The sequence below is a fragment of the Lissotriton vulgaris genome, chromosome 10, assembly GCF_964263255.1.
Source record: "Lissotriton vulgaris chromosome 10, aLisVul1.2, whole genome shotgun sequence".
Lineage (NCBI taxonomy): Eukaryota > Metazoa > Chordata > Amphibia > Caudata > Salamandridae > Lissotriton > Lissotriton vulgaris.
The window spans coordinates 1,048,138,366-1,048,164,775 of NC_141698.1; the positions used below are offsets into that span (position 1 = coordinate 1,048,138,366).

Sequence of the window (26,410 nt, forward strand, 5' to 3'; positions counted from 1 at the left end):
CAAAAAGCATTTCCAGGGCCAATTACATTTAAAAGGAGGATCTGCGTGGCCCCCCTCCTCTAGCAGTTTTCAACCCTGGGGAAACCCATCGCCCAGGACAGTAAGTTAAATTAAATGGGAGGGGGAGCCACGCATCCCCCCCCTCCATGGGCCTTTAATGGCCAGCACACTAATTGTGTCCAGGGCAGCTATCCCCCGGGACCCAGGAGTTTCCCTGCCCGCACTAGTGTGGACATGGAAAAAAAGATTTCGCCTGTCTGTTAGAAGAATGTTTCAATCTATCGCAAAACGGGAGCAAACACTAAAGGGCGCATTACGATGACGCTCGGATGAGAGTCCAACCAACATTGTAGCGGAATTGGGACTGACCAACAAGTAGTCAGAGGTCCTACCCGCCAAATTAAGATGCGACCTCCGTGTAGGCGGTCGGAATTATAACTTTTTCCATTGCGACTTGTGTTGTAGCCCGAAAAGGGCTCAGGAAGGGGGTCTATATGCACCTCTCCCCTTTTTAATTGGCTTTGGCCTTGGGGGATGGGGCCCGAGGCCAGATAAAAGCTTAGTGATGAGGACTGTGCAGCCTCCTCCCCTTTGAAACAAAAAAGGGGCCTGGAGATGTGGTCCCCGGGGCCAATGAAGGCTGGGGGAAGAGGGCAGCACAGCCCTCCTCCCCCTTTTATTGATTTGGACGCAGGGGATGTGAGCTCCAGGTTCGGGGAGGGGACGGTGCGGCTCCCCTCTTAAAAAAATTAAGTTTGGACCCGGGGAGGAGGTCCTTGGAGCCTAATAATGCTCAGGGAAAGGGAAAGGATCTGCATGCCCTTGAGCCCTTAGATTTTGGCCCAGAGAATAGGATCCCAGGGGCAAAAGAAGGCTTGAGGAGAGGGTCCCTTTTTTAATTGGTTTGGCCTCTGGATGGAAGCTCCTGGGCCTAAGGCTTGGGGGGTGAGGGGGTAGGGGAGTCTGTGTGGCTCCTCTCCACTTTATTATATTTGGCCCCAGGGGATATGGTCCCTGCAGGACTTTTAAGGCGCGGGAGGGGGTGCACGCCCTTCTCCCCTTGATTAATTGCATCAGACACTGGGGGATAGGGTTACCGGGCCTTTTAAGGCTTGTGGAGGGTGACCACACAGCCCCATCCCCATATTATTTGAATTGGCACCAGGGGATGGTGCCCCAGGGCCAATTAATGGTTGAGGAGGGTCTGGGTTGAACTTTCTTGTCGAGGCCTGTGCCACTAGGCATTATGGAGCAGGATGCTTGGCTAAAAAGATTGGATTGCCTGAAGCTGGCCTGCAGCGATGTGACACTTGCCTGCTGACTGGAGGGAAAGAGCAGTTTCACCATGGTACCCATGAGGGTGTCAGTAAGCGTCTCGTTAAAAAGAACTAGAGGCTCTGATGAGGTTTGTACTGGTTACCAAACTGCTAAGAGCATGTTCGTTCTAACACTTCACCTGAAGGAAGTTGCAGATCTAACATCTTGGCTGCCCTTCCACTGAACATGGTGAAAGATGCAGACTCTTCTATAGAGGTAACGGTGTGGAAGCTAGAGGGTTGGTAGGAAGGCCCTACACCCTGTCACAGGAGTGTCTAACTCACTGGCTTCTTGTACATCTATGTAAAAGTTATATTTTGGGGAAAACTTCTCTCAACCAATACCAAACGTAGGTTGGCTTGAAGTGGGCAGCTTCAAGGTATAGACAGTCATTATCAGAGACAGAAGGGAGTGGAGGTTATAATAATTCCTGGGCATGTAGGCACTGAAATCTTACATAGCTTTGTACAAGATCAAATCAGCCAGCACTATCCTCCTCTGGTGTCGTCTGAGCTGGTGTCAACATGGCAGGAACCAACATTAATCATGGCACTGGGTGTGGGATCGACTCCGGTTTTAGAGCTGAACCTAAAGTGAGTTCAGAAGGCTCAGCTGGAGCAGAGAAAGCCAGTCGGCATTAACCCAGCTGGAGGCCTTTGCAATTTGTGGGGACACAAGGAGCACCAGAGGGAACCAGTAAGGTGCTAAAGATGCAAAGCATTGAAGTATACAAGGGGCATGCCATCTTTAAATGCCACAATTTGTTGCGGTGTCGCCGATAGACCCGTAAATTCAAATTGCACTGGAGTTAGAGGATTGGTTCCTCAGCAGGGGCCAGGAAATATACCTCAGATAACCTTGTCATCTTTGATACTTCTCTTAGGAAGAGTGGAGAGGCAGGGATGAAGCCTACTTGAACTTCTTGTGCTGCTTTTTCAGCTAGGACATGGACTGAATACTTGGAGTGTGACAAAGGTCGGTTCCTGTGGGTAGCTGGCTTAGTATATGTTGCACCCTTATTTAAGTGAGGCACTTTGCACTAATCCAGACAACCCTTATGGGGATTTCAGTGGTCTTAGGCAACCATAGAAAGCTCTCTTAGTGGTAGCTGTGGAGAGAAGCTTTCAGCCTTAGTCCAGAAGGAGTGTTAAGCAGCTTGTTTTACCAGATCTAATCATATAGTGTTGGTTCAATGAAAAAAAAACAGTGTATTTATAAAAAAAAGTCTATTTATTACACAGGAAGCAAGGTGCATAGGTGCAAAGTGACCTCAGAAACCGTCCTAGACCACAATGGAAGACTTCAGAAAAGAGGACGCTGGTGAAGACCGTGCAAGAGTCCGGTGGAATCCAAGGGTGGATTCTTGACTAGAATACCTGCAAGCAGAGGGGACAGAGTTTGTGCCACTCTGTGGTGACCAGGAGGCACGGTAGAGCAATGACCACAGATGATGGAAGATGCAGGAGTGAGGACGGTGACCTTGTTGCTGCAGCTGTGAGGACCAGGTGATGGTGAGGACGACCAGGAGCCTTGCATGAGCTGTCCCCTGTCGGAAGTCGAGAACCAGAGGGTCAGTGTCCGGCGGCAGCTCCAAGAAGCCTTGGCAGCAGCATCAGACCTGTTAAACGACGAAGGAGCAATGCTGGGACCAGCAAAGTTCAAGTGACTCACCAAGTGTAGGAGAGTCAGAGTAGGTCCCGAGCAAGCATTGGAGCCCACTGAAGCAAGGGAAAACCATCGAGAGAACCCACAGGCCAAAGGCACAGGAGTCGCAAGAGGACCTAGAGCAGCTCACCAAAGATGAAGGCCTATAGGGCAGAGGAAGAGGTAAGGATGAAGATCTTGGCAGAGAGATGCTGGAGGCTGGTGCTTCTTGTAGCTCGAAGATCTCCGGAGTGCAGAGCCAACAAGCCTTGGCAACGGCAAGTCGATGCGGTGCACAGGGGTTCGGTCCCAGCGGTTCCGACAAGGGATGATGGCCTCAAAACTGCAGAGGACAGGTCAGGACTCGAGGGAGTTGCAAAACCACCACCTAGCACCCGCTTGCCCAGGCTACAATGTTAGGCCTATCGTCACAGTTTGAGCCGTCGCTCAGGAGTGGCACATATGCTGCAGCTCATGGGAGACCCCTGGTGTACCTATGCCCTGGGTACTTAAGTATCATATACTAGGGACTTACACAGTAGCCAATTATGGAGGTACCAAAGTATTTACCATAACAAATTTAGGGAGGGAACACAGTGGTTGGGATCCTGATTATCAGGATTCCAGCCAGACTAGTCCAAAAAAAACCATACGTACACCAGCAAAATGTGGGGGTAACCTTGAAAGCAGATCCTACTTTCCTACAGTTCCCAGGTACTGGTTTAAGGGATGAGATTAGTTTGGGGATAAGTCAACATTAACACCAGCCTCATATTTTCCAATGATTAAACAAATAAAAAAATGAATCCATTGATTTTTTTATTTAATTTTATTTAAAGTCAACGTGTTAAAAAAAATAATAATAATTGCTTAGGCAAGTTCTTGAATCTTTCACAGATTCACTGAGGAATCCATGAGACAAAGAAAATCAAATAGTCATTGGCCCAAAAAAGGCAAAAATGCCCTCCACTGAAAAACAATTGCAAATGTACACTAAAAACAAAAACTGCAAAGAAAAGTTCAGTAGCCTACTGTTAGTGGGCAAAGAAAGAAGCATAATTCATAGCAAGTTGGCGGCACTTTTTAAAGTCTTATTCAAAAGAAACTATTACTCTCTTCCTTGGTAATAGGTCTCGCAAGAAAGTTGCAACTAAAAAGCAGCAGAGTACAACCAGAAACCTTAGGTGCATTATCTTAATTCAGACAAAATGCTTTAACTGTGAAACTCGAGCCCCATCGCTATCTAGATTTAATTAAGTTTTTATACATTTTATAATTCCAAAATGTGAAAGGTGTTGCAGACATAGAATAAAAGGAAACCAAACTTACCATCTCTATCTTCATCGTGAACATTGATGTACAAATACTCCATTCCTCGCCCCTTCTTGTATTCCTCTATACCCTGAAGTTTGCCAATAAGGCTAGTTTTTCCCGCTCCATCTTCACCTGCAAAAAACACAAATATGTAAGCTCAATGGCAAGTACATGCATTGATGAGCAATTACATTTAGAATAGAACTGTTCTACTTTCACAAAACAGATTTGAGTTCTGTAGATAAATATATTTGCAGTTTTCAAACATGTTACGTTATGGATGTAGGCTGTAATGTAGTGGCATCAGCGACCAGACCCGGCCACTCGCTAGCATACAGGGTTTGAAATGTAAGACATCCGCTGAGTATTGCGATCTTGTTTTTCACTTGCTGCACAACAAGTGTTCTGGAGATTCTAACGAGGGAATCAAATGCATCTACCTCTTCAACACTCTTAATAAATTAAGCTTCCAGCCACACCTCTGTATTTTTGTAACCAGACATTGAGTCTCATCCTATCACTGATCAGGCTCCACCTGGTTTCCTATCCACCGTACAAGTGTTTCTTAACATTTGTGAACATATCAGTATTTATCCTTTAGATCTTTGGTTACTTACTTTGTGACCTCCATTTTAGAAGGGCACTGTAATTCTTTTACTGTTTCATAGTAGGAGAGTTGGGCCGTTAAAGACTACAAATACCGTGCAAACCATGCCAAAAGACCTGGAGGAAGAAATCACGTGGACACTACAAGCCTCAAACAAATCCTGATGAGGCCATCTGGTGTTTGACACCTAGTCAGAGAACTCCAAGGTTGCAGCTTGCTACGATAATACCCACTCACGAGCAGCACAACCATGGGGTTAACTAATTTACAAAGCATTGTGACAGGCAACAACAAGGAAAACACACATCTTGCAAGATTAACATAAGTTGGACTTTGTATTCAGACATCTGGATCCTTTCCCCAATATGCCCCCCCTCCCCCCACGTAAATTTAGATCAGTACCAATACACCAAGATGCCAATGAGACATTTGACTCGCAGGGAAATGAAAAGCTCACAGAAAGGAATATGCTACTTACCAGTATGCATCTGTTCTTGGCATGTAGGGCTGCTGACATTCATATCTGTGCATAGATCGCCGCCTAGTGTTGGGTCCGGATGATTGCATTGTTGTCCTGGAAGAGTCTTCGAAGTATCACGAGATAGGTGGCTCCTCCCCTGGACTACAGTGCGCATGGGCATCCTCTCCATCCTCAGATTGTTTTTCGCCATTGTGGCAGAGATGGAGTGTAATACAGTAAGTGATGACCATGCCTGAGAATTATTCTGAGTGCTACAGCTGCGACAGGCACCGGGGAGGAGGGTGGGCGATATGAATGTCAGCAGCCCTACATGCCAAGAACAGATGCATACTGGTAAGTAGCATATTCCGTTCGAGGCATGTGGGCTGCTGAATTCATATCTGTTATTTACAACAAGGGGTGGTGATGGACAGAGTCTCTGAATTAAGCAGAGTACTCTCACCCAGTCAAGAGATCAGGGCTAGATCCAACACCGTTTTTTAGCTCATTGCACCATCCCAGTTTCAGAACCTGGCTGTATGCAAATTAGTCTGTCCCTGGCCCAGTGCATCATGGGAACAGGGCAGACCAGACTACAAAAGCCAATTCTTACACTGGGAAGGAAACAAGCTTCCGGGGACCGGTTTCTGGCATTACAGCCGTCTTCGGCCCGGCTTGCTTGAATCCTGATGGTGCAATGAGCAAGGGACTCACATCTGAGTATACCCTTCCACGCTTAGGGTGGACAAAATTATTTACAACAAGGGGTGGTGATGGACAGAGTCTCTGAATTAAGCAGAGTACTCTCACCCAGTCAAGAGATCAGGGCTAGATCCAACACCGTTTTTTAGCTCATTGCACCATCCCAGTTTCAGAACCTGGCTGTATGCACCACCCCCTTTTCTGAATCGAATTCATATCTGTGCATAGAATAAATAGCAGTTACCTCCTTATCGGCGGTTGCCCGTGCCAGCTGCAGCAGTCTGAAAAAGAGTTCTGAGAACAGCCTGTCCTACAGCCGCTTGCTGTTTGGAGTGTACATCGACGCAGTAGTGTTTGGTAAATGTATGTATGGTGGTCCATGTAGCTGCTCTACATATATCCTCTAGAGGAATGTTAACCAGGAAAGCCATGGATGCCCCTAGCTTGCGGGGAACTGTTAAAGTGCGTTTAGCTTTTTGATAGCAGATTTGAATGCATTTAACTATCCACCTGGCTATACCGGATTTGGAAATAGGGTTGCCTTTATGTTGTGGAGAGAAGGCAACAAACAGTTGTTTAGTTTTGCGAAAGTCCTTTGTCCTGTCGATGTAATACAGGAGAGCTCTTTTGACATCTAAGGTGTGCAGTGCTGCCACTGAGTCAGGGTTTGAAAGAAAACTGGCAGTTCAATGTTTTGATTAATGTGGAACTGCGAGATTACCTTTGGCATGAACTTTGGGTTGGTGCGCAGCACCACCCTATTAGCATGAATTTGTAGGTATGGCTCTTGAATTGTGAGGGCTTGAAGCTCGCTGACTCTTCGCAGCGATGTGATGGCTATTAGAAAGGCCACTTTCCAAGTAAGAAACTGTATCTCACAAGAATGGAGAGGCTCAAAGGGGGGTCCCATGAGCCTGGTGAGAACGACATTTAGATTCCAGACATGCGAAGGAGGGTGTCTGGGAGGGATCACTCTTTTGAGGCCCTCTAAAAAGGCTTTGATGGCAGGCACCCTGAAAAGTGAAAGGTGCTGTCTGTTCTGAAGATAAGCGGCTATACCAGCCAAATGTATCCTGATGGAACTATAGGCTAGGTTGCATTGGTACAGATTCAGTAGGTAACATATGATGTTCTGCGTGGATGCATCTAGCGGATTAATGTCATTGTTGGAACAGTAAATGACAAATCGTTTCCATTTGGCTGCATAGCACGCCCTGGTTGTAGGCCGCCTTGCCTCCTTGATGATGTTCATACACTCAGGGGGCAAGTTGAGGTAGCCAAACTCTATGACCTCAGGAGCCAAATCGCTAGGCTCAACTGTTGAGGATCTGGGTGCTGAATGTCTCCATGGCTCTGAGTGAGGAGGCTGGGAGGGAGGCGCAGCCGCTGGTGAGGCACCACTGAAAGTTCCAGGAACGTGGTGTACCAAGCCTGCCGTGCCCATGTTGGAGCAACCAGGATGAGCGTCAGAGTGCTGCTGCACTTTGCGTACCACCAGCGGTATGAGTGGGGCTGGGGGAAAAGCGTACGCAAATCTGCCTGACCAGTTCACCCATATCGCATTGCCCTGAGACTGCGGGTGTGGGAACCTGGCGGCGAAGCTTTGGCATTTTGAGCTCTCTTTTGTGGCGAAGAGGTCGATCTCTGGATGACCCCACTGCTGGAAGTATGGCTGGAGTACCGAGGGGTGGATTTCCCACTCGTGCATCTGATGACTGTGCCTGCTGAGCAGGTCCGCCATCTGGTTGTCTACTCCCGGGAGATGCTCCGCCATGAGGAAGATGTTCCTTTGAATGGCCCACTTCCACATGCTCTGAGCCAGATGAGACAACTGTGGAGAGTGTGTTCCTCCCTGCTTCTGTATGTAGTACATGGCAGTCATAATGTCCGTCCGGATCAACACGACCTTGTTGCACAGGTGCAACTTGAACGCTTTCAGTGCCATGAAGATTGCCATCAGCTCTAACAGGTTGATGTGCATCTTCTGCTGTTGTGTTGTCCATAGTCCCTGCACCGTGTAATGGAGGACATGCGCTCCCCAACCCTGGAGAGATGCGTCCGTCGTCAGCACTATCTGTGGGACAGGTTCTTGGAACGGTCGTCCCCTGCAAAGGTTTAGTGGATTCCACCAATGCAGAGAGTTGTAAGCACGACCGGTCACCAACACTAGGTCTTTTAGATGCCCATGAGCCTGGTTCCACTGTTGTGCCAAGCATTCTTGAAGGGGACGCATGTGCAGTCTCGCGTGCGGGACTATGAATATGCAGGATGCCATCATACCGATCAGTTGCATGAACGCCTGCGCTGGAAGTGATTGTTGAGACCTGAACCTCCGAATGAGCAGCTGCATGCTGTCGACCCTGGCAGAGTTCGGCTGCGCTGTCGCCGTCAGAGTGATCAAGGTTGCCCCTAGGTACTGTCGCACATGGGCTGGCTGCAGGTGTGACTTTGTGTAGTTGAGTGAGAACCCCAGACTGTGAAGGAGGTGAATCGTGCGCGACATGTGGCTGGCACACGGCTGGGCTGACTTGGCCTGAACGAGTCAGTCGTCCAGGTAGGGATAGACGTGGATATGTTGTCTGCGAAGGTGCGCAGCCACGGTTGCTAAGCACTTGGTAAACACTCTGGGGGCAGTGGTGACCCCAAAAGGCAGAGCCTTGAATTGGTAAAACTGATTGTCGATGGTGAACCTGAGATATTGCTTGTGACTTGGGTGAATGGGAATGTGGAAATATGCATCCTTGAGGTCCAGGGTTGCTAGGAAGTCGCCCTGACTGAGCAACGGTAGGACCTGCTGTAAGGTTAACATATGAAAGTGTTCTGAAAGGATGTATTGGTTGAGGGGTCTGAGGTCTAGAATGAGCCGCAGGGATACGTCCTTTTTTGGGATCAAGAAGTACAGAGAGTACACCCCTGTACCTCGCTCTTCTGCAGGCACGAGTTCTATTGCTCCTTTTTGCAGCATGGAGAGTACTTCTTGCTGCAATAAGTGTGTGTGCTCTGCGGACATAGGATGGTGCCTTGGGGGTATGTTGGGGGGGTGGAGGTTAGTTCTAGACAAAAGCCGTAACGGATAAGTTGGCTCACCCACCTTTCCATGGTAATGCTTTCCCAGACTGGCAGGAACTGCTGGAGTCTTCCCCCGACTGGTGTTAGATGGTCGGGGGGCAGTGACAGGGCGTCACTGTTTGTTTGGGGCGGAGGATCTGGCGTTGTTATTGCCACGTCCTCTGCCTTTGGCACTGTTCCCACGGTATCCACCCCTGGTACTCTGTGTGTAGGTGGATTGCGTGCTGCCTTTGGTGTACTGCGCCTGCTGCAAAGCCTGTCCTCTCGAGGCTCCCCTATTACCGGAGCGACGAAAGGAACTGCCCCGAAACTGCTGAGATTGCAGAGCCCCCATGGATTTGGCGGTCTGTCTTTTTTTATTTTCTCGAGTGTTGTGTCTACCTCGGGACCAAAAAGGAAGTCCGGGTTAACCGGCTGATTGAGCAGAGTAGTTTGAATCTCGGGCTTGAAACTAGAGATGCAGAGCCATGCGTGACGTCTCAGCATCACACTAGTGTTTATGGCCCTAGCTGCTGTGTCTGCTGCGTCCAGTGCGCACTTGATGGACGCATTTGAAATCAGTTTTCCTTCTTGTATAATCATCTCTGCTCCCTCCTTGTACATATCAGGCAGGTGTTGCAACAACTGTTCTAGGGTGTCGTAGTGTGCCCTGTCGTATCTAGCCAACAGGGCCTGTGTATTGGAAATCCTCCAAATATTCGCAGTCTGCGCTGCCACTCGTTTCCCTAAGGCCTCTAGAATCTTCGATTCTTTTTCCGGAGGCGGAGCGTCACCACTGGTTTGTGAATTCGCCCTCTTGCGGGCATTGGCCACTACAAGTGAGTCCAAGGGGAGCTGGCCTTTGATGTAGGTTGGGTTCACTGGAGCAGGCCTGTACTTTTTCTCAATACGTGGGTTAATAATCCTAGCTTTTGTGGGTTCCTTGATGATGTCCGCAGCATGCTTGAGGACCCCTTTAAGCATAGGCAGAGTCTTAGTGGAACGTTCAGAGGTGGAGAAAGTGTCAAACAAGAAATCTTCGTCCACTGGCTCCGCATGCATCTCTACGTCATGGTTGAGTGCTGCCCTTTAAATCAAAGCGTTCAACGCCGCAGTGTCCTCTGTTGGCGACGTTTTGACGTTATAGGACTGAGCGTCCGGAGCAGCATGGGTCATCAGGGTCCACAGATTGATCTATAGCCTCAGACCATTGTTGTGGTTCATCTTGATCAGTGTCAGCATTATAAGCATAAGCCGCTTGATTATAGTCGTCCCCCATGTCTTCCTCACTCCGTGCTGGAAAATATGCCATTCGCTGTGAATATTCCTGAACGGCGCGAAGAGAACTGGCGAGGTCTTTTTTCGTTTGAGAGGAATTTTGTAACTCTCCAAGGGACGTTCAGGCGCGATCTTCCGCTTGTGGATAGTGAGCCTGCCTGATTCCGCGTCGATAAAGAGTTTCGACTGGTTGTCGTACGAGGGTTCGTGGAAAAGTACCCCTTCTGTGGCGGGCTTCGATGGCGTCGACGACGTCGTGGAAGGTTCGGCGCCTTTATGGAGGTCGAGCTGCTTTGCTCGAGCCGTTGGCGGAAGACCGAACTTAATCGGGGTCTGTCCGACGGTCTTGGAGCTTGATGTGGTAGTTGATTCAGGCTGCTTCAGCCCTTGATGGCGTTGACCCGAGCTCCCGGCGTGGAGCATCCCCAGCCTTGGGCGTCGACAAGACCTGCTGCTTGGGGTCGGCTTTGGCCTGTGGCCCGAGGTGCTTGCTGAGCAGTAGCTTGAGTCCTGAGATTTTCGGCTCAACGGCCTTCTTCTCCTGGAGGCCTTTGGCCTTGTCGCCATGTTTGTGTGTCGACGCCGACGGCGTCGAGGTGACGTGTTTGCTGGTTGAGCTCTGCTTTGACGCTCCAGTCTTCGAGGCGACAGGCACTTTCGGCGCCGAAGGATCGTCGATAGTCTTGGACGTCGAACCGACCACCATCTTAAGTAGTTTCGGTTTCGATTTCTGCTCCGATATTTTCGGTTTCGATTTAGATGAATCGATCGATGGCTCCTTTGATGTGTTCTTAGCCTGGCTTGGACGCGGGGCTATAGAACGGGTAGAAAGATCTTGGCTAAGGCCTTTAGGCGATGCCTCGACCTAAGCCGAAGGGAGCGTAATGTCCGTTATAGGCCCCGCTACTGCGGTTGGGCCGGGCTCATCACTGGAGTCGTCATCGATGGCTCCGATGAACCCCTTCGTCGTCCCCTACCTCGACGATGTCTTCTTCGTGGACGTATTCTTCAGCCTGCTCGTCCATCTCGAAGTTGGAGTCATGCTCCGACGCCGGTTCCGACCGTTCTTCGGGAACCTCTTTATCTTCTTCTTCGTCATTCTCGACGCCTTCTTCGTCTCCGGCCTCGAAAATGTTGACTGGCTCGGGTGCCGACTGTTGCGCCGACTGCCTCGCAGCGCGCCGAAGTTAAAGCGTCTTCTTGGAGCGGAACTTCGAGCAGGCCATACAGCTGGCCTCGTCGTGCTCGGGGGACAAACATTTATTGCACACTGGGTGCACATCGATGTGGGGGTATTTTGAATTACAGACGGGACATCGTTTAAACGGGCTCCGTTCCATCGTCGTCGTAGTCTGGGCCTTTGGCGTCGAAGGCAAGAACCAGCTTCCGACGTCCGGTTCGAAGAACTGGAAAGAAAACAGGCACCGAACGAGACAATACCGACGCTTCGAAGGCCTTTTGGCCTTAGGAAAGAGTCAATACAAAGTTTCCGAACTAGAGTCGATAAAGTACATTCGAACCCAATGGCTGAAAAAAACAATCTGAGGATGGAGAGGATGCCCATGCGCACTGTAGTCCAGGGGAGGAGCCACCTATCTCGTGATACTTCGAAGACTCTTCCAGGACAACAATGTGCAATCATCCGGACCCAACACTAGGCGGCGATCTATGCACAGATATGAATTCAGCAGCCCACATGCCGCGAACATAGCATTTCTGTTAAGTAACAAAAGTTGCATACTCACCACAGAACATAACACATCATATCGAGGACGATAAAGGCTAAAGGCTTTTGTGGTAACCACGCATGCGTTGTAATGCATGCGTGGTTAATGTTTCTGAGGAAACGGCCGCGTTGTAGTGGCCGTTTCCCATCGAGGACGATGCCAAAAGTAGAATGAGGTGCAATAGTATTTGGTTCTTCATTATGGCAGAAAAGGCAAAAGCAGGTATACAAACGGACAGTTTTGTCAAAAAGGTAATCTACAGCAGACTAGACAAAAAGCACCGAGATCCTCCAGCAGACATCCTTGCACCATTTGTGGACCTACACACCAAAACCAAGATTCTAGAAAGATGCTTGGACAATAGGCGGCAAACTACAACTCAAGGGCAAGCAAATAAATCTTGATAACGATTACACACTAACTTCCCAAAGTAGCGTTTCCAACTTCAGGGAGTTACGCACCAATTGCCTTAGCAAGAGTGGGGGATCTGTATCGTAAAGCGGCATAAAGAATTTGACTGCATTATTATAAGCACTGAAAAAGTTGGGGGTCAAGGTAACAGAAGAAGCCAACACTTATGAAAGATTTGCATCCGCAAGCTAGAATGTCACTAGCTGCCATGAAACATGAAACAGAAGGATAGAGGTCATTTGCAAATCTATTCAAGTCAGACTAGACTCTAGAGGTTAGAACTTAACAAATGTATACTCTCAATCTTACTGCTTACGGCAGGTCATGTTTCTTGATTCCCCCAGGTCACGGGAAACACAGGACAAATACAATTACCCCAAATCTCTATGTGCGATCAAACATGTGGCTATTCGCAATATTCAAGTAGTAATCAGTAAAGAGCCTTTGTCGTCTCTACTTCCGAAATAGGTGATTTTCTTCCTTGGTTATCCTTTTAATCACTAGTTGTATGCTTGCTCCCGAACAAACCAGTGATTTATTATTCCCCATTTCTAAATCCGCCTACAGCCTCTGGTAATTCCCAGAACATTATGTGGACTAGGTCCCCCAAAAATGCAGGCCATGAGAATTCAAGCCTCATATGGTTCCAGTAGTCCATTCCAAATGAAACAATGAAGCTGGAACTGCCTGCGAATGGCAGGTCTACCTTATTTAGCCTTCAGAACACAAGAGTGAAATAAAGAGAAAAATGCCATGGGCAGGTTACATCATAGGGATAAGTAATGTTCACTTAACGTCCCTAAATAACAAGCACTGGCATAGCCAATTGGTCTCGCCTTTGGGACATTATAAGTGTTTAGCCATGCAACAGTTGATATTGCACCAAGGATATTGTGCTGCATAATTAAATACTTATAAGGTCCAAAGTGCAAGACCTATTGGCTATGCCAATGCTTATTTTATCTGCGGTGAGAATCTGAGGTCCTCACTAAATCAGACCCCCAGATTCTTCACGGGACTGCCAGCTGAGTTCGGCTAGGGTAGTCTGCATGGGATCCCTTTGTTCCACCTCTCATTGTGTGTGGTCCTGACCGCGCCCATCTCTGGTTGTAGGACGTTCCAACGCATTCCGTTGCAACGCATGCCTTTACCACACGTGCATTACAACGGGAATGCCATAAACACGCATATACTTTACCACGAAAAATGCCATTAACGCGCATACTTTTACAACGATTTTCGTTGTTAAACCATGCATGATAATGGTATTTTCATGTAAAAGGATATCTCCGATCCCTACAAATTAACCCTTAAAATGAACCCTAAAAGTTTACCCCTGTGCAACACTAGCCCCTAATTCCTCCTTACCTCTCCACGTCCTCTCCACTCCAAGCACTTCAGATTTGCGTTTCAGGTCGTAAAGAGGAAGCGGAAGTGTCTTTCCGTTTCCTCTAACTAAGCTGGTTGCCTCCGTATCTTTTTTCTTCAACGCATGCGTTGTAAAGCATGCGTGGTTAAGTGTATGCGTGGAAACGGCCATGTTGTAGTGGCTGTTTCCCCTTTGTAACGCATTAGTTGTAAAGGCATCTCATTCAGCGTTCATTGTAAAGGCCGTTTTCCACGGAACAGAAAGACTTCGGTGAGGAGTAAGAACAGGTAAAGGGGGGCGGAGGAGCACATGGACAGAGGATAGACTACGATAGCCGTGAGGGGCTGAGGGCTACTACACTAACAAAGGAGAGTGGATGGGAGTGGAAAGGGCAGCCACACGAGCAATGGAGAGTGGGTGGGGAGTGCAGCGTCAACCACATGAACAGACAGGAGTGGCTGGCTGCAACCACAAGGAAAATGGCAGGTTAGCAAGAGGGGTTGCAGGCAAGCAGAAGCACAATGGAGGGTAGCTGGGATAGGCTGGCGCAAGCAGACTAATAGATGGGAAGGATGGAGGATCACTGAGGGGGAGAAGTACACAAGAGAGACAATTTGAAAATACAAACACACTTTCGTAGAGTGCTTAAACAAAAAGCAGAAAATAGCACCTAAAAAAATGAGCAGATGAAATTCACAAGTAATGTGTCCGTGCTCCAGAGGAGGGACAAATGCACAACGATGGAAGCCTATAGAAGCGGATGAATAAGTGCGCAAATGACAGTGAGAATGAAGCCAACCAATAGTAAGCAGTAGGCGGATTCTAAGGTCCATGAAAGGTAACTTATTTATTTTATTTAGGAAGTTTTCTATAGCGCTGTCAAGACCCGGAGGTAGCAGAGCGCTTTACAGTAATAGAATGACAAAAATCTGTATAAACATATGCATAACATAAACATGAGCATTAACATAACATATGTAAGGTATAAGCATTCAAAGGGTGACATTGTAAGCGGAACATGGGTGAGTTGCCGAGCTTCTTTGGATTATGGGATTCACTGTAGTCACTTAGTTCAGGGGTTGCTTGCTGACCCCGGTTATCAACGGCCAAGGGAGCGGATCAGGAACAAGGATTTGAGTTGCCTTTTGAATTCCACAAAAGAGGGAATAGTTCTGATGTGAGGGGGGGATGGAGTTCCAGATTTTGGGGGCGTTTCCAGTGAAGGAGCAGTCCACTGTTCTTTTCTTTCTGGTTTTGGGTAGGATGAGCAGGAAGGAGTTAGAGCTTCTCAGATTCCTGGCTTGGCCTGCTTTTTTGAGTTTATTTGCCAGGTATTCGGGTTTGCCGGTATGGAGGGCTTTGTGTGTTAGGCAGGCCGTTCTGAAGTTACTACGCATTTCTACTGGGAGCCATTTGAGTTCCTTGAGTGCTGGGGAGATGTGATCCGATTTTTTGATGCCGGTAATCATTCTAGCTGCAGCATGTAGTGTTGTTTTGATCGGTGCCAAGTTAGATTTTGGGATGCCTGTTAGGATTGCGTTCCCATAGTCTAGCCTTGACAGTACCAGAGATTGAGTGGCCAGTTTGAGATCTTTGTTAGGAATGTAGGGTTTGATCTTGTTCAACAGTCTGAGGTTAAAGAAAGCACCTTTGGCTGCATTCTTGATGTGTTTTACCATGTTTAGTTTGGGGTCTATGATGATGCCAAGAGATTTAACAGAGTCGGCTAGAGTAAGATTTCCTTTAAGCGCATCAATAGCTTTTAGCCATTCGAAGATTTGCGGGTTGTCTTCCTTGTTCGAGATGAGGAGTGTCTCAGTTTTGTCTGGATTCAGTTTCAAGTGATTGCTTGTCAGCCATTGTTGGACCTCTTTCAGGACAGCATTTAGTCTATGTATGTCAGTGAGAGAGGAAGTTTCCAGATAGATTTGTGTATCGTCCGCGTAGAGGTGAAAGCGGATGTTGGCATTTCTGAGTAGCTTGGAGAGTGGTTCCATATAGATGTTAAAGAGCTGGGGCGAGAGCACCGAACCTTGGGGGACGCCCTTATTGACCTGTTGGATTTCGGTGGTGAAATTCTTGATTTTTATTATTTGTGTTCGGTTGTGTATGAATCAGGAGAACCATTTTAGAACTACTTCGCCGAGGCCTGCTCTTTCTTGAAGAGCCTTGGTGAGGAGTTTGTGATCCACCGTATCGAATGCTGCAGAAAGGTCAAGGAGAATGAGGAGGCAGCATTTGTCTGAATCCAGAGATCCGTGGAGATCGTCTATGATGTTCAGCATCGCCGTTTCTGTGCTGCATCCTTGTCTGAAGCCAGACTGGAGGGGGTCTAGGAGATTGATGTTGTCCAGATGATGAGTCAGTTGCAGGAGTACACATCGTTCCAATGTTTTGGCTAGTAGAGGGAGGTTAGATATTGGTCTGAAGTTGTTCAGGTCTGTTGAGTCAAGACCTGTTTTTTTCAGCAGGGGGGTAACTTGCCCAATTTTTAGACAGTCAGGGACTACTCCGTTTTTTAGGGAGCTGTTTATCATTTTGCCCCATATTGGTGCAAGAGAGTGTTTCATTTTCATGATTAGTGAGGGAGGAATGGGGTCAGAGATATGAGCTGATGGTTTGGAGGACGAGATCAGCGAGATTATCTCTGCGTGTGGGACGGGGCGGAAGCTAAGCCAAGGGGTGCTCAGAGAGCCGGGAGAGAGAGCCTGAGGAGCAGCCGAACTGGTCTTCTTGGGGTGTGAATTGTTGGGGTCAAGTGAAAGTTCAATTTTTGTGATCTTTTCGTTGAAGAAGTGGGCGAAATTGTCGCAAAGGTCTTTGGACGCTAGCACAGAAGAAGACAGTGGTTTGGACGTTTGTTGCCTGATGATGCTATAAAGTTCCTTCGGTCTATTTTTGACTTTGTCCAGAGCCTCGCGGAAGAAGCTGGATTTTTTGTTTTTGATGTGGTTGTGGTATTTCCTTCGGGCTGCTTTCAGTTGATCACGAAGGATGGCCGTTGGGTTGTTTCTCCACTTTCTTTCCTTGGCTCTTAGAGTTCTCCTTTCTGCGTGAGGTCAGCGTTGAACCACGTTCTGGAAGGGATAGCTCTGCTTCTTTTGAGCTTTAGTGGTGCAAGTTTGTCGAGTATGGACACTAGCTCGGAGTTGTAGCAGTCGGTGAGCTCATTGGTGGAAAGGTGCGAAGAAGAGAGCTTAACTGATCATCCAGGATATCCAGGGGTATTTGAGAGAGGTTTCTTGTCCATTTGGGGGGGTCTTGGGGGGGTTTATGTGAGGTAATGGGGTGATTGATATGAAAGAGGATCATGTGGTGGTCTGACCAGTCGACGGGAAGGATGTGGTTGATCGGGATTGATTTCTTTTGTGAGATGATAGCATCCAGTGTGGCTCCTTTGTAATGAGTCTCCTCTGTGCAATGTTGTTGCAGGTTGTTATCATGAAGGAGGCTGGATAACGATTGGATTAGGGGATTGTGTGTCTCATTCCAGCGAAGGTTCAGATCCCCAAGAATTAGGTTATTGGAGTCGCCAAGTGCGCCTTGTGCAATCAGGTCGGAAAGTTGTTCTCCAAAAGGGTTGTTTTTACCTGGGGGGTGGTAGAGCAGGTGACACCGTAGAGAGTCTTTGTGATTAGTCTTGATGATGGTGGATAGGCATTCGAATGTATCGTAGTGAAAAGAGATGGTTTCCGAGATGTCTAGGCTGTCCTTGTGGATGATAGCCACCCCTCCTCCCCTATGCTCTATCCTGTCTTTGGTAATGAGGGAGAAGCCGGGTGGTACCAGCATGTCAAGGCAGGGAGGGGATATCTTATTCAGCCAGGTCTCTGTGAGGAACGCAATGTCAATATCGTGAGTGAGGATAGCTTCAGCTAGTTCTGTTGCGTGCAGTGAGGCCGATCTACAGTTGATTAGCAAGCAATTGGAGAATTGCTCCTGATCGCTGGCCGATTTATCTTTGATCTCCCTTGGTATGGCGGTGAGGACCGGGTATCTCTGAGGTTTAGTGGTGGGGTGGACTTTCCGGTGACCTGTGATTACTTGGATTTTGGATTTGGGAGAATCTAAGGCAGGGGTGTTTGTATGTGGCGGCTAGTAGGGCTGCTTCGCTGTCTGACATAGGTGCTGCTGATCTTAAAGGCCTTGAAGTCAGGTATTTGGAGTCTGATAGGGGGTTAGGAGGAGTGTGGGAAGGAGTATGAGTCTTGGACCTAGGGAAGGGGTCTTGCAAGACCGCACTTGCAATTTGAATTCAAAATAGAACTCTTGCCTTCCAAATGTATGCTTGGTTAGCTTATTCTTAAATTTAAAAGTGTATATAGTTAAAAATATGTTCAACGTAATGTGCATTAGCATTTAACTGTTTCTGGAAAAGGGGCGAGAGTAAGTACGGCCTGCAGGCTGACACCATAGGTTATTGTTAGCATTTTTTTTTTTGTAAGAGTTTTATAGAGCGCTTACTACACCCGGAGGTATCAGAGCACTTTACATGAGCACCAGTTACGTTACAGACGGACACATTCATGTTAGGCACAGGGAGATTAAGTGATTTACCCAGAATCACAGAATGTTGAGCGCCTCTGCCGAGACTCAAACCCGGTTCTCCAGCTCCGAGGCCGACAGCCCTATCGGTTAGGCCACATTCTTAGCATTATGTTTATTAATAGTTGGACATACGATTCATAGTCGGCTCAAAAGATATTTACCAAAGTGAAGGCCAAGGCTCACAGGCACAAACCCCTTCTGGAACGAAGATAAATACAAGATCACCAAGATGCCAATTTTAGCTTCCAAACATGTTATTTATTACCCGTCCCAGGTGGATATTCAAAAGGGAGATCAAGCCATTTTTAATAGAACGCGGACGCAGAACGAGTTTTGCTAGTTCATTACACAGTACTATGCATGAAGCTTGTAGGTGGCATGGTTCCCACAATAATACAACGAAATACAAGTCAATTCCAAGTCCCCATTGGACCCCTTGGTATCCCTGGTTGTTTCAAACTATGACACAGCTCCCATTCCAGAGTACATTAGATCTTAGGGCGTACGATGGCTTATGGTGAAAAGACTTTCTTGGAAGCCACACAAGGTAAGTAGGTATAAATGCAACGTGCAAGAAGCACGATCAGTCCTTGTAAATACAACACATAAAAGAAAAGAGATGTTGCAGGAAGGACTCTAGCAATTATTGTTACACCGGCGAGAGTGTAACTATAATGGAGCCACAATGGCATCAGAGCACTGGGATAATAAAGGGCGTGGTAGGAGCTAGAGAACAGACGCTATGGCATTTACACCTCCTCCACCCAAACCTGGAAGCCTGAGGTGCAAGGCTAAGAACCCCGCCCGTGTGGCAGGTGGCACCATTACTCACACCAATGCAAAGAAACCCCTTTGGATTAAAATAGAACACAGACAGTGCCGGCTCATGACTCACCCAGTAACACCACGGTCTTCCCCGACGGCAGCTTGGAGCGGGACCGTGTGGAAACTTCACTCAAGATGGAGGACCTGGGAGTGGGAAAAAGGACAAATATACATATTTTCTTCTTGTGATCACAGAAGAACAAAATAGGTTTTCAAATGTTCGCTTTCACATTGGAAAGGACAAGCCTCGCATTTAATAAATTAACGTACACACTTCAGTTTCCAAAGAAACAATTTATCAGTCGGTCCCCTTAGTATGAAAGATGCACTAGAACTAACAGGTAGATAATTACATAAACCAACATACTTTGTGGGGAGGGGATTGGGGCAAAAGAAGAGTGAAAAGAACGACCTGCGGAGTACACCTATGACAAAAATATTATAAGTGACCAGAGTCTTGCTAGCGCAACCTGAAACCTAGAGTATACCATATCCAATGAAGGTTCTAAAGGTGCAGAAAAGTTATACTGTGAAAAAAAACCAGCAGAATTTAAAATAGGGAGGTGGGTTGATCTGAGTGTTTTTTCTCTTCTTCTGTCTCTCTTCTTAGGTTTTTCTCTAATATTCTGAGATGTTCCGTTTGGATCCGATTACCATAAGCAAAATGTTTGTTACCCTACACTTGGTAGCTTCTACACTGGTGAACACTGTATCCGTGAAATAGCTATTTTACAAGAATTGTGCAAGTCTCAGTTGCTCTTCTTAGACCAAGAAATGTGCGCTCCTGAAAACTAGTAAAACATCGAAAAGGAAATATTACTTATTTGTAAATCCAGTTCTGCATTGTAGGAATCCTCACTGAAGTCACAAACGTAGAATGTTCCAGCCAACACGCAAGGAAGCCAGTACACTTCTCTTCATAGAATAGACAAAAATCTTCATTTGAGATTGATATTTCAAAGTAATTCATTTACATGTCACCTCCATACATGGAGGTAAGGGGGAAAGCTTTTACTGAGTTTTTCCTCACTGGAATAGTTAATTTAGGCAATCAAAAGGCTACTGTTGTAAAGGCGTGTCTTCCAGTAGAGTGTTTATGACCTGCTGGAATTCCTGTGTCTGACTCACTGGTTTACCTTCTTGTTGCAGTTGGAATTCTACTTGTGAGTTTGAACTGTGTTGCCTGGTCTTAAATTGTCAGAGGGTTGTGGCTCAAAGTACCTTCACACCACTGGAAGGAAAGCACCTTTTATTTACCAGCCATGGACGAACAGGTTGAAGGTTGAGTCATGGACTATCATGTCTGTAAAGAAGCATAAAAACGCTTAAAAGTGGGTTTAGGAACATTGAAACAGGAAAATGTGAGTACTGCTGCTCCTGTATGGGAGAAGGTCGGTTTAGATTTCATTGGTCCGTTTTTGTGGCTGCCTGAAAAGGTAAGGTGTGCTGCGGTTATGGTGGATGCCTTATACAAGTGGGTGAAAGTTGCCTTACTGCATAAAATAATCATTGCAGTTCTTGGTGAAATCTTTAGCAACAAGGGAAATCCATCATTCCTATTTATGGACAACGTTGCCCTGTAAAATTCAACCGAGATGTGTGAATGTTTACTGGGTATAGGTGTTAGACTTGTTTGTACTTCACTTTATAATCCACAAGTGGATGGTTTGGTGGGGAAGATGAATAAATTGTCCAGTCCCCATGGAATTCGCAGTTACGTCAGAAGATAGGTTGTGAGCTGAACGCCCTACTGTAAATTCTACTACAGGTATGTCTCCTTTTAAATTCATGCGGAACAGGTCGCCTGGCACCAAACTAGTGCCTTCCAGGTCGAATGATATAATAGCACACACCAATGGTAAGGCCCATAAAGAGTAGGTAATAGATCATTTCATAAACTAGAGAGATTGGGTCAAGGTCAAGCAGGGTCGATGTGGTCAAGATTTATCGAAATTTAGAGAGCTATTTAAAGTGATATAAATTTTAGGAAATTGGTTTAGGTTGAAAAATGGTCAAACGCGGAACTTGAGATAAGTAGCCTTGTGTGAAAAAGGGGGTTATGTAAAGAAGAGGATCAAGAAGAAGTTTGCAATGGGTGGTTTCTAAAAGGTAGATAATGATTTTTAAAAAGGTGGGGTGACCACCTCTTTTAACAAGCATGGCAGCAAGATTAGTGAGACAGGGGATAACTTTTTTTTATTTCAAAGTATTTTATTAGTTGTTTTTTTTAATAAACAAGTACAATAGCAGAGCCCTGCCAGTGTCTAAGAGAGAGGTAAGGGAGCACACCCCACCTGGTTGGTAACTTGTCTACAGTTAAGTTTCATGTTGGAGTTTTGGATGTATGGAAAGTATTTTCCCACTGAGCTGTATTACCTTGATTATCAAATTATTCTGTTCCTTTGGAATATTGTTCAGGTTCTTTGTTCTGATGTTTATTTATATGTGGGTCTGTTTCTGTGTCAGTTTGCATTTGGCTGAATGTCTGTTTGGGTTTTGAGTGTTGGTTTGATCTGTGCAGCCCAGTTGTCTTTGTCATGTATTGGTATTATGTGATTTGACTAAGGAAAAGACTGGTATTGAAGGAGGGTAGTTTATGACTTCAGTAAGGATTCTTACAATGAAATACTGGAATTACAAGTAAATAACTTCTCTGTCTGCATTGCAGGATCCTCACTAATATCCATAAAGTAGCAAGTGTATCTCAGATAGTAAATACCAGTATCTTCCAGTAAATAAAGTAGAGTGTACACTGAACAATCTAAAGTCTTAAACAAAGACAGGCTTCTCCAACAAGCAGCTTGTAAACTACTGGTAGCTTTCCAGCTACTTCTAAGTACTTTTTATGTGAGCAGCCCCACCTAATTAGAAGCGATTGCTTAGTTGAATTAATATATGTATATCAAAATTGAAAAGTGTATATTCGAGATGAAATTGTATTTTCAGAACTCATGAGCTAATGTCTGGAGAAAATGGATGAATTTCCAAAATACTTATAATGATGATATTTGAGTGATATATCACATGTCTTTCGGGATAATTATTACTATTATTATCTTGGTGCAGCTATGGCTTTTTTACATTACCCATGAACAGTAATTCTATTTTACTTTACAAATGGCAATTGTGCATGATGCTCCGCAGTGAATAGTCGAGGTAATCTTGCAAATGGTGGCCACTAATGTTATATTTTCCATGTGGTCACTAGTGTAATTCTAATAATAACGGTAGCTCTGGGTGATTTTCATTAAAACAGAAGTAGCTCTTCTTAGTGAAAAGAGTGCAAGCCTCGGACAAAAGATAACCTTTAAAGTTACTTGACCAGCTATAGAGTCCTCATCCAAACAATAATGTTATGTGAATGTTTGGACTGATTTCCATGTAGCAGCCTTGCAGATTAAGGCATAGGAACGTTTCTCAATTAAGTAGCTCTAGGCCCTATCCCTCTTGTAGAACGGGTCTTTGGTTAATCAGGAAAGACTTGTTAACCTGTTGATAACAGATTATGCAGGACACTATTCATCTAGCCATGTTTGGGTAGTGGACGTCATCCTGGTACAGAGAGGTCCACAACTGACAAATAAGTGTGTAGACTTGTGAATGTCTTTGGTTCTTTCTCAATTATATGTCAACACTCTCCGAACATCTGGCAAAAGTAGTGGTTTTCTACTGGGGTGGAAGAATTGCTGAAAAACACTGAGAAGTTTAAAGAGATCGATACCGAAATCAGAGACACCTTAGAGTAGAAAATGATGGGTGCATTCTTAAAACTAACCTACTGTGATGAAAAACGGTATTCAGTTCAATAGGAAAACAGCTCACTAACCGTTCTAGCATAAGTAATTACAACTAGAAAAGTTCCCTTCCAGGACAAATTATAGAGTGATGCCTTATGGATAGGCTCAAAGGATAAAACCATTCATTTTGAAAGCACCAAGTTAAATTCCCATGGAGAAGAACAGACTATGCTTTCTTCAGTCCTTCCAAAAAGTCCTTTATCAACGGGATTGTGAAAACATAACTTTGTCCTGGTCCCTTTCTGTAAGCTGTGATGGTAGCTAAATGTACTTTTATCGAAGAATGCGGCAACTTCATTTTTGCCAGATGCAGACGATAGGGTACAACAACATTTTCTTGGTGTTGAATGAGATCATGGTTGTTCTGCAGACACAGGAGGAAGAATAATTTCCACTAAGAGTTGCTGGAAGTTCTAATAAAAGTCCGTTTAGCTCTGAGAATGTTTATATATTCCTGTGCAACACCTGTATGTTCAAAGTGCACGACCTCTGGAGCCATGTTGCCAAATTCAACGATTGTATATTAGGTTGATGAATCTTCTACATTTTCGAGACCAGGTTCAGTCTGCACAGCAATTTCTTGTGTGGTAATTTGGTTAAAAATTAATTCCCTGTTACCTGTCTTTTCAGATAGGGTCTGATCATGTACCGAACTCCATGAGGTACATTCATGTGGGCTATATGTGGGTCACAGATTCTGTAAAGAATTACGAAATACTCTGAGTCTCTCTTCTCTTCTTTCTGGTTCCTGCTGCCAAATTTAGTTTTTTCTCTGTTCTCTCACTACTACCTAGGACAGATGATACCTTGAGCATCAGGCCAGGGTAAAGTTGAGGCATGATGCTCAACATTAGGGGTAAACCGAACTGTCCTTTACAAGAACTATGTTGTTGCTGATGGCTAAAAATATAGTTATGATGATGCCTCATTTGGATTGGGGTGGCCGCATTATGCCTATATAAGGGCAATCGCTAGTTTTGTGAGGCCCTGCTAGGTATCAGGACCCTAGGGGTAAACCAAACTGTCCTTTACAAGAATTATGTTGTTGCTGATGGCTAAAAATATAGTTATGATGATGCCTCATTTGGATTGGGGTAGCCGCATTATGCCTATATAAGGGCAATCGCTAGTTATGTGAGGCCCTGCTAGGTATCAGGACCCTGCAATAGGATTTAGAGCGGACATACAAATGTTTGACTTAGTATTTTTTGGTTTATTGACTTTGTGGATTTAATGAAGACATTACACATTTTTTCCGGTATACTGCCAGTGGATCCCTGATTACGTCGACTGCCACAAAGACCACTGGTTCTGTATAAACCTGTATTTTTTTCACTTTTTTTGTATCTGAGCACACTATCATGCAGAAGCTTCAATAATAGGTCCGGAAGAAGGTCACCACACCTCAGTTAAGTGTAATAATCTGAAACTTGTCGACCTACCATTGATCTTTCTTTTTTTTTTTTTAACCTTGAAGTAAGTTGAATCCCCCTCCTGTTCTAGCTTGATTCTTACTCGTGGCCCAGAGACGACCCAACAAAGATTTTTGCGTACCATTGAGCTAATTTTAGGTATAACAAGAATAGATTCCCTCATGGCCTATATACTTTGTATATTGTGACAGGGTTCATATCATTTTCTATGTCCTTCGAAATACAACAATAACAATTTATTTTTATATTTTCAAAAGTTTATTTCTTTTTTAGGTCTCGTCCTATTAATCGCGCAAGCGAGAATAGGACGGGAGTATAGAGGGCTAAACCAAGGTCTGAAACCATCGCGGATTTCGTCGAGTGCATGTGCTCGTGCACGCGCTTACAATTTGCTCCCCGAGCCGCCTGCCTCCGAGAGCTTCACTTCAAAGGGATCCGCTCCCCCGCCCCCTGCTTCACATTTTCCACGGCCCCCGGGCCGTGTCTCGCACCTCCTCCCCCTCTCCCCACAGCAATGCCAAGAGCCACCCACTTTAACAAATAATTACATTAAAAAAATCTGAAAATGTCACACACAGCAATTTGAAACCTTGGCAGCATAGATTTCGTTGTTACGTTCTTTCTTCTGGGTTATTTTTGTATGCCAAGCAGGCTAGTCTCAATAGTGCCTACGTCTTGCCTCCACGCCCTAAACTCAGTGTCTATGACAGCCTAATAGTAATCCTTCAATACTGCGCACTGAATTTTTAATAATTTATTTAAGGTTGAGCATAGTTTTAAGCAGGCACAGATAGCCACGAACACGGGGAAAAATCAGAGCACAAAAATCGGCAGGATAAAGACGACAGTGTCTCTGCTCAAGGTCTAAAGACAAATGCAAGTGACATCAAGACTGCAATGACCATCGAATCAAAAACAGATATAAGATCCAAAAATATACAATAAAACAAGCATTTGCAATGCAATAGGTCTCGCATTCACATGATTTTGAGCTATTGGCATTGTAAATGACAATGCCTTCTATTTATGTTTTGGGTTTTTAAAACATAAATAGAAGGCATTGCTATTTACAATTCTAATAGCTTAAAAACACAATAAACCTCACCATCTATACCAACAGAAAGTGCGCTTTAGATATATCAGGTGGAAGAGCAAACACTCCGAATGGCGCAGATGAAAGCACCTTAGAATGGACCTGCTGTAGATCTATACGTTTTAACCTGCTGGTGACATGTTCATATCCTATTGAGAAAGCTCAGTGCACAAGCCAACTCTGGGGCAACCCAATCAAAAGCAGCCACACATGTCGACTTCGCTCTTCTCAAGAAACTAGGAGATGCTTGGACTTTGCTTCCTGATGTGGGTACAAGATATGTGTACGGTGTAGGTAAAGGCTCCGAAGCCTTCTTTATGGGCCCTGTTTCAGCAAAGACAGTGACTGCAGTTTCTTGGAGAAACCCCTGCCTTGGAATGCATTCTAGGGTGCATGCACATTCTTGATTGGTCTACCAGTATCTAAAGCTTGCCTTATTGTTAGTAGTATCCATTCTGTCTTGTTCGTAGCCCACACAACAACCACCGACACGCAGGCCAACACTAGAACCTAACATTACTACCAACACGCCCACCTCACTCCCTCACCACAACAATACAGGTCTAACCAAGAATGCATGCTACCAAACAGCAACCCCTGTTTGACAGGCTCTCAATTAACTTCCTACTATGCTTAAAAACGTATTTAATCCATACACCCATTTAATTCTGTCCCCTTTGGTTTTGCTCTGTGACAAGAACACCACAATGGATCCCAAAGCCTAGACCACACTCAATCGTTATCCAATTAGCATTAACCCTAAAGACCAATGACTACCCCATGTCCCACCAAAGACACACCACACCACTAAACAATCATCTCAAATTTCCACGCAAA

At 45.7% G+C, this 26,410-nt stretch overlaps 1 protein-coding gene across 1 annotated transcript in view; it reads right to left on the reverse strand.

Annotated features, from left to right (window-relative positions):
- The window catches only part of DYNC1LI1 (dynein cytoplasmic 1 light intermediate chain 1), a 398,524-nt gene that overhangs the window by 323,950 nt on the left and 48,164 nt on the right, over positions 1 to 26,410 (reverse strand). Inside the window, exons 2-3 of the mRNA XM_086942104.1 lie at positions 19,321 to 19,394; positions 4,291 to 4,407 (exon numbers count right to left, since the gene is read on the reverse strand). Coding sequence (XP_086798230.1) covers positions 4,291 to 4,407; positions 19,321 to 19,394 — 191 coding nt within the window. The remainder of the gene's footprint in view (positions 1 to 4,290; positions 4,408 to 19,320; positions 19,395 to 26,410) is intronic.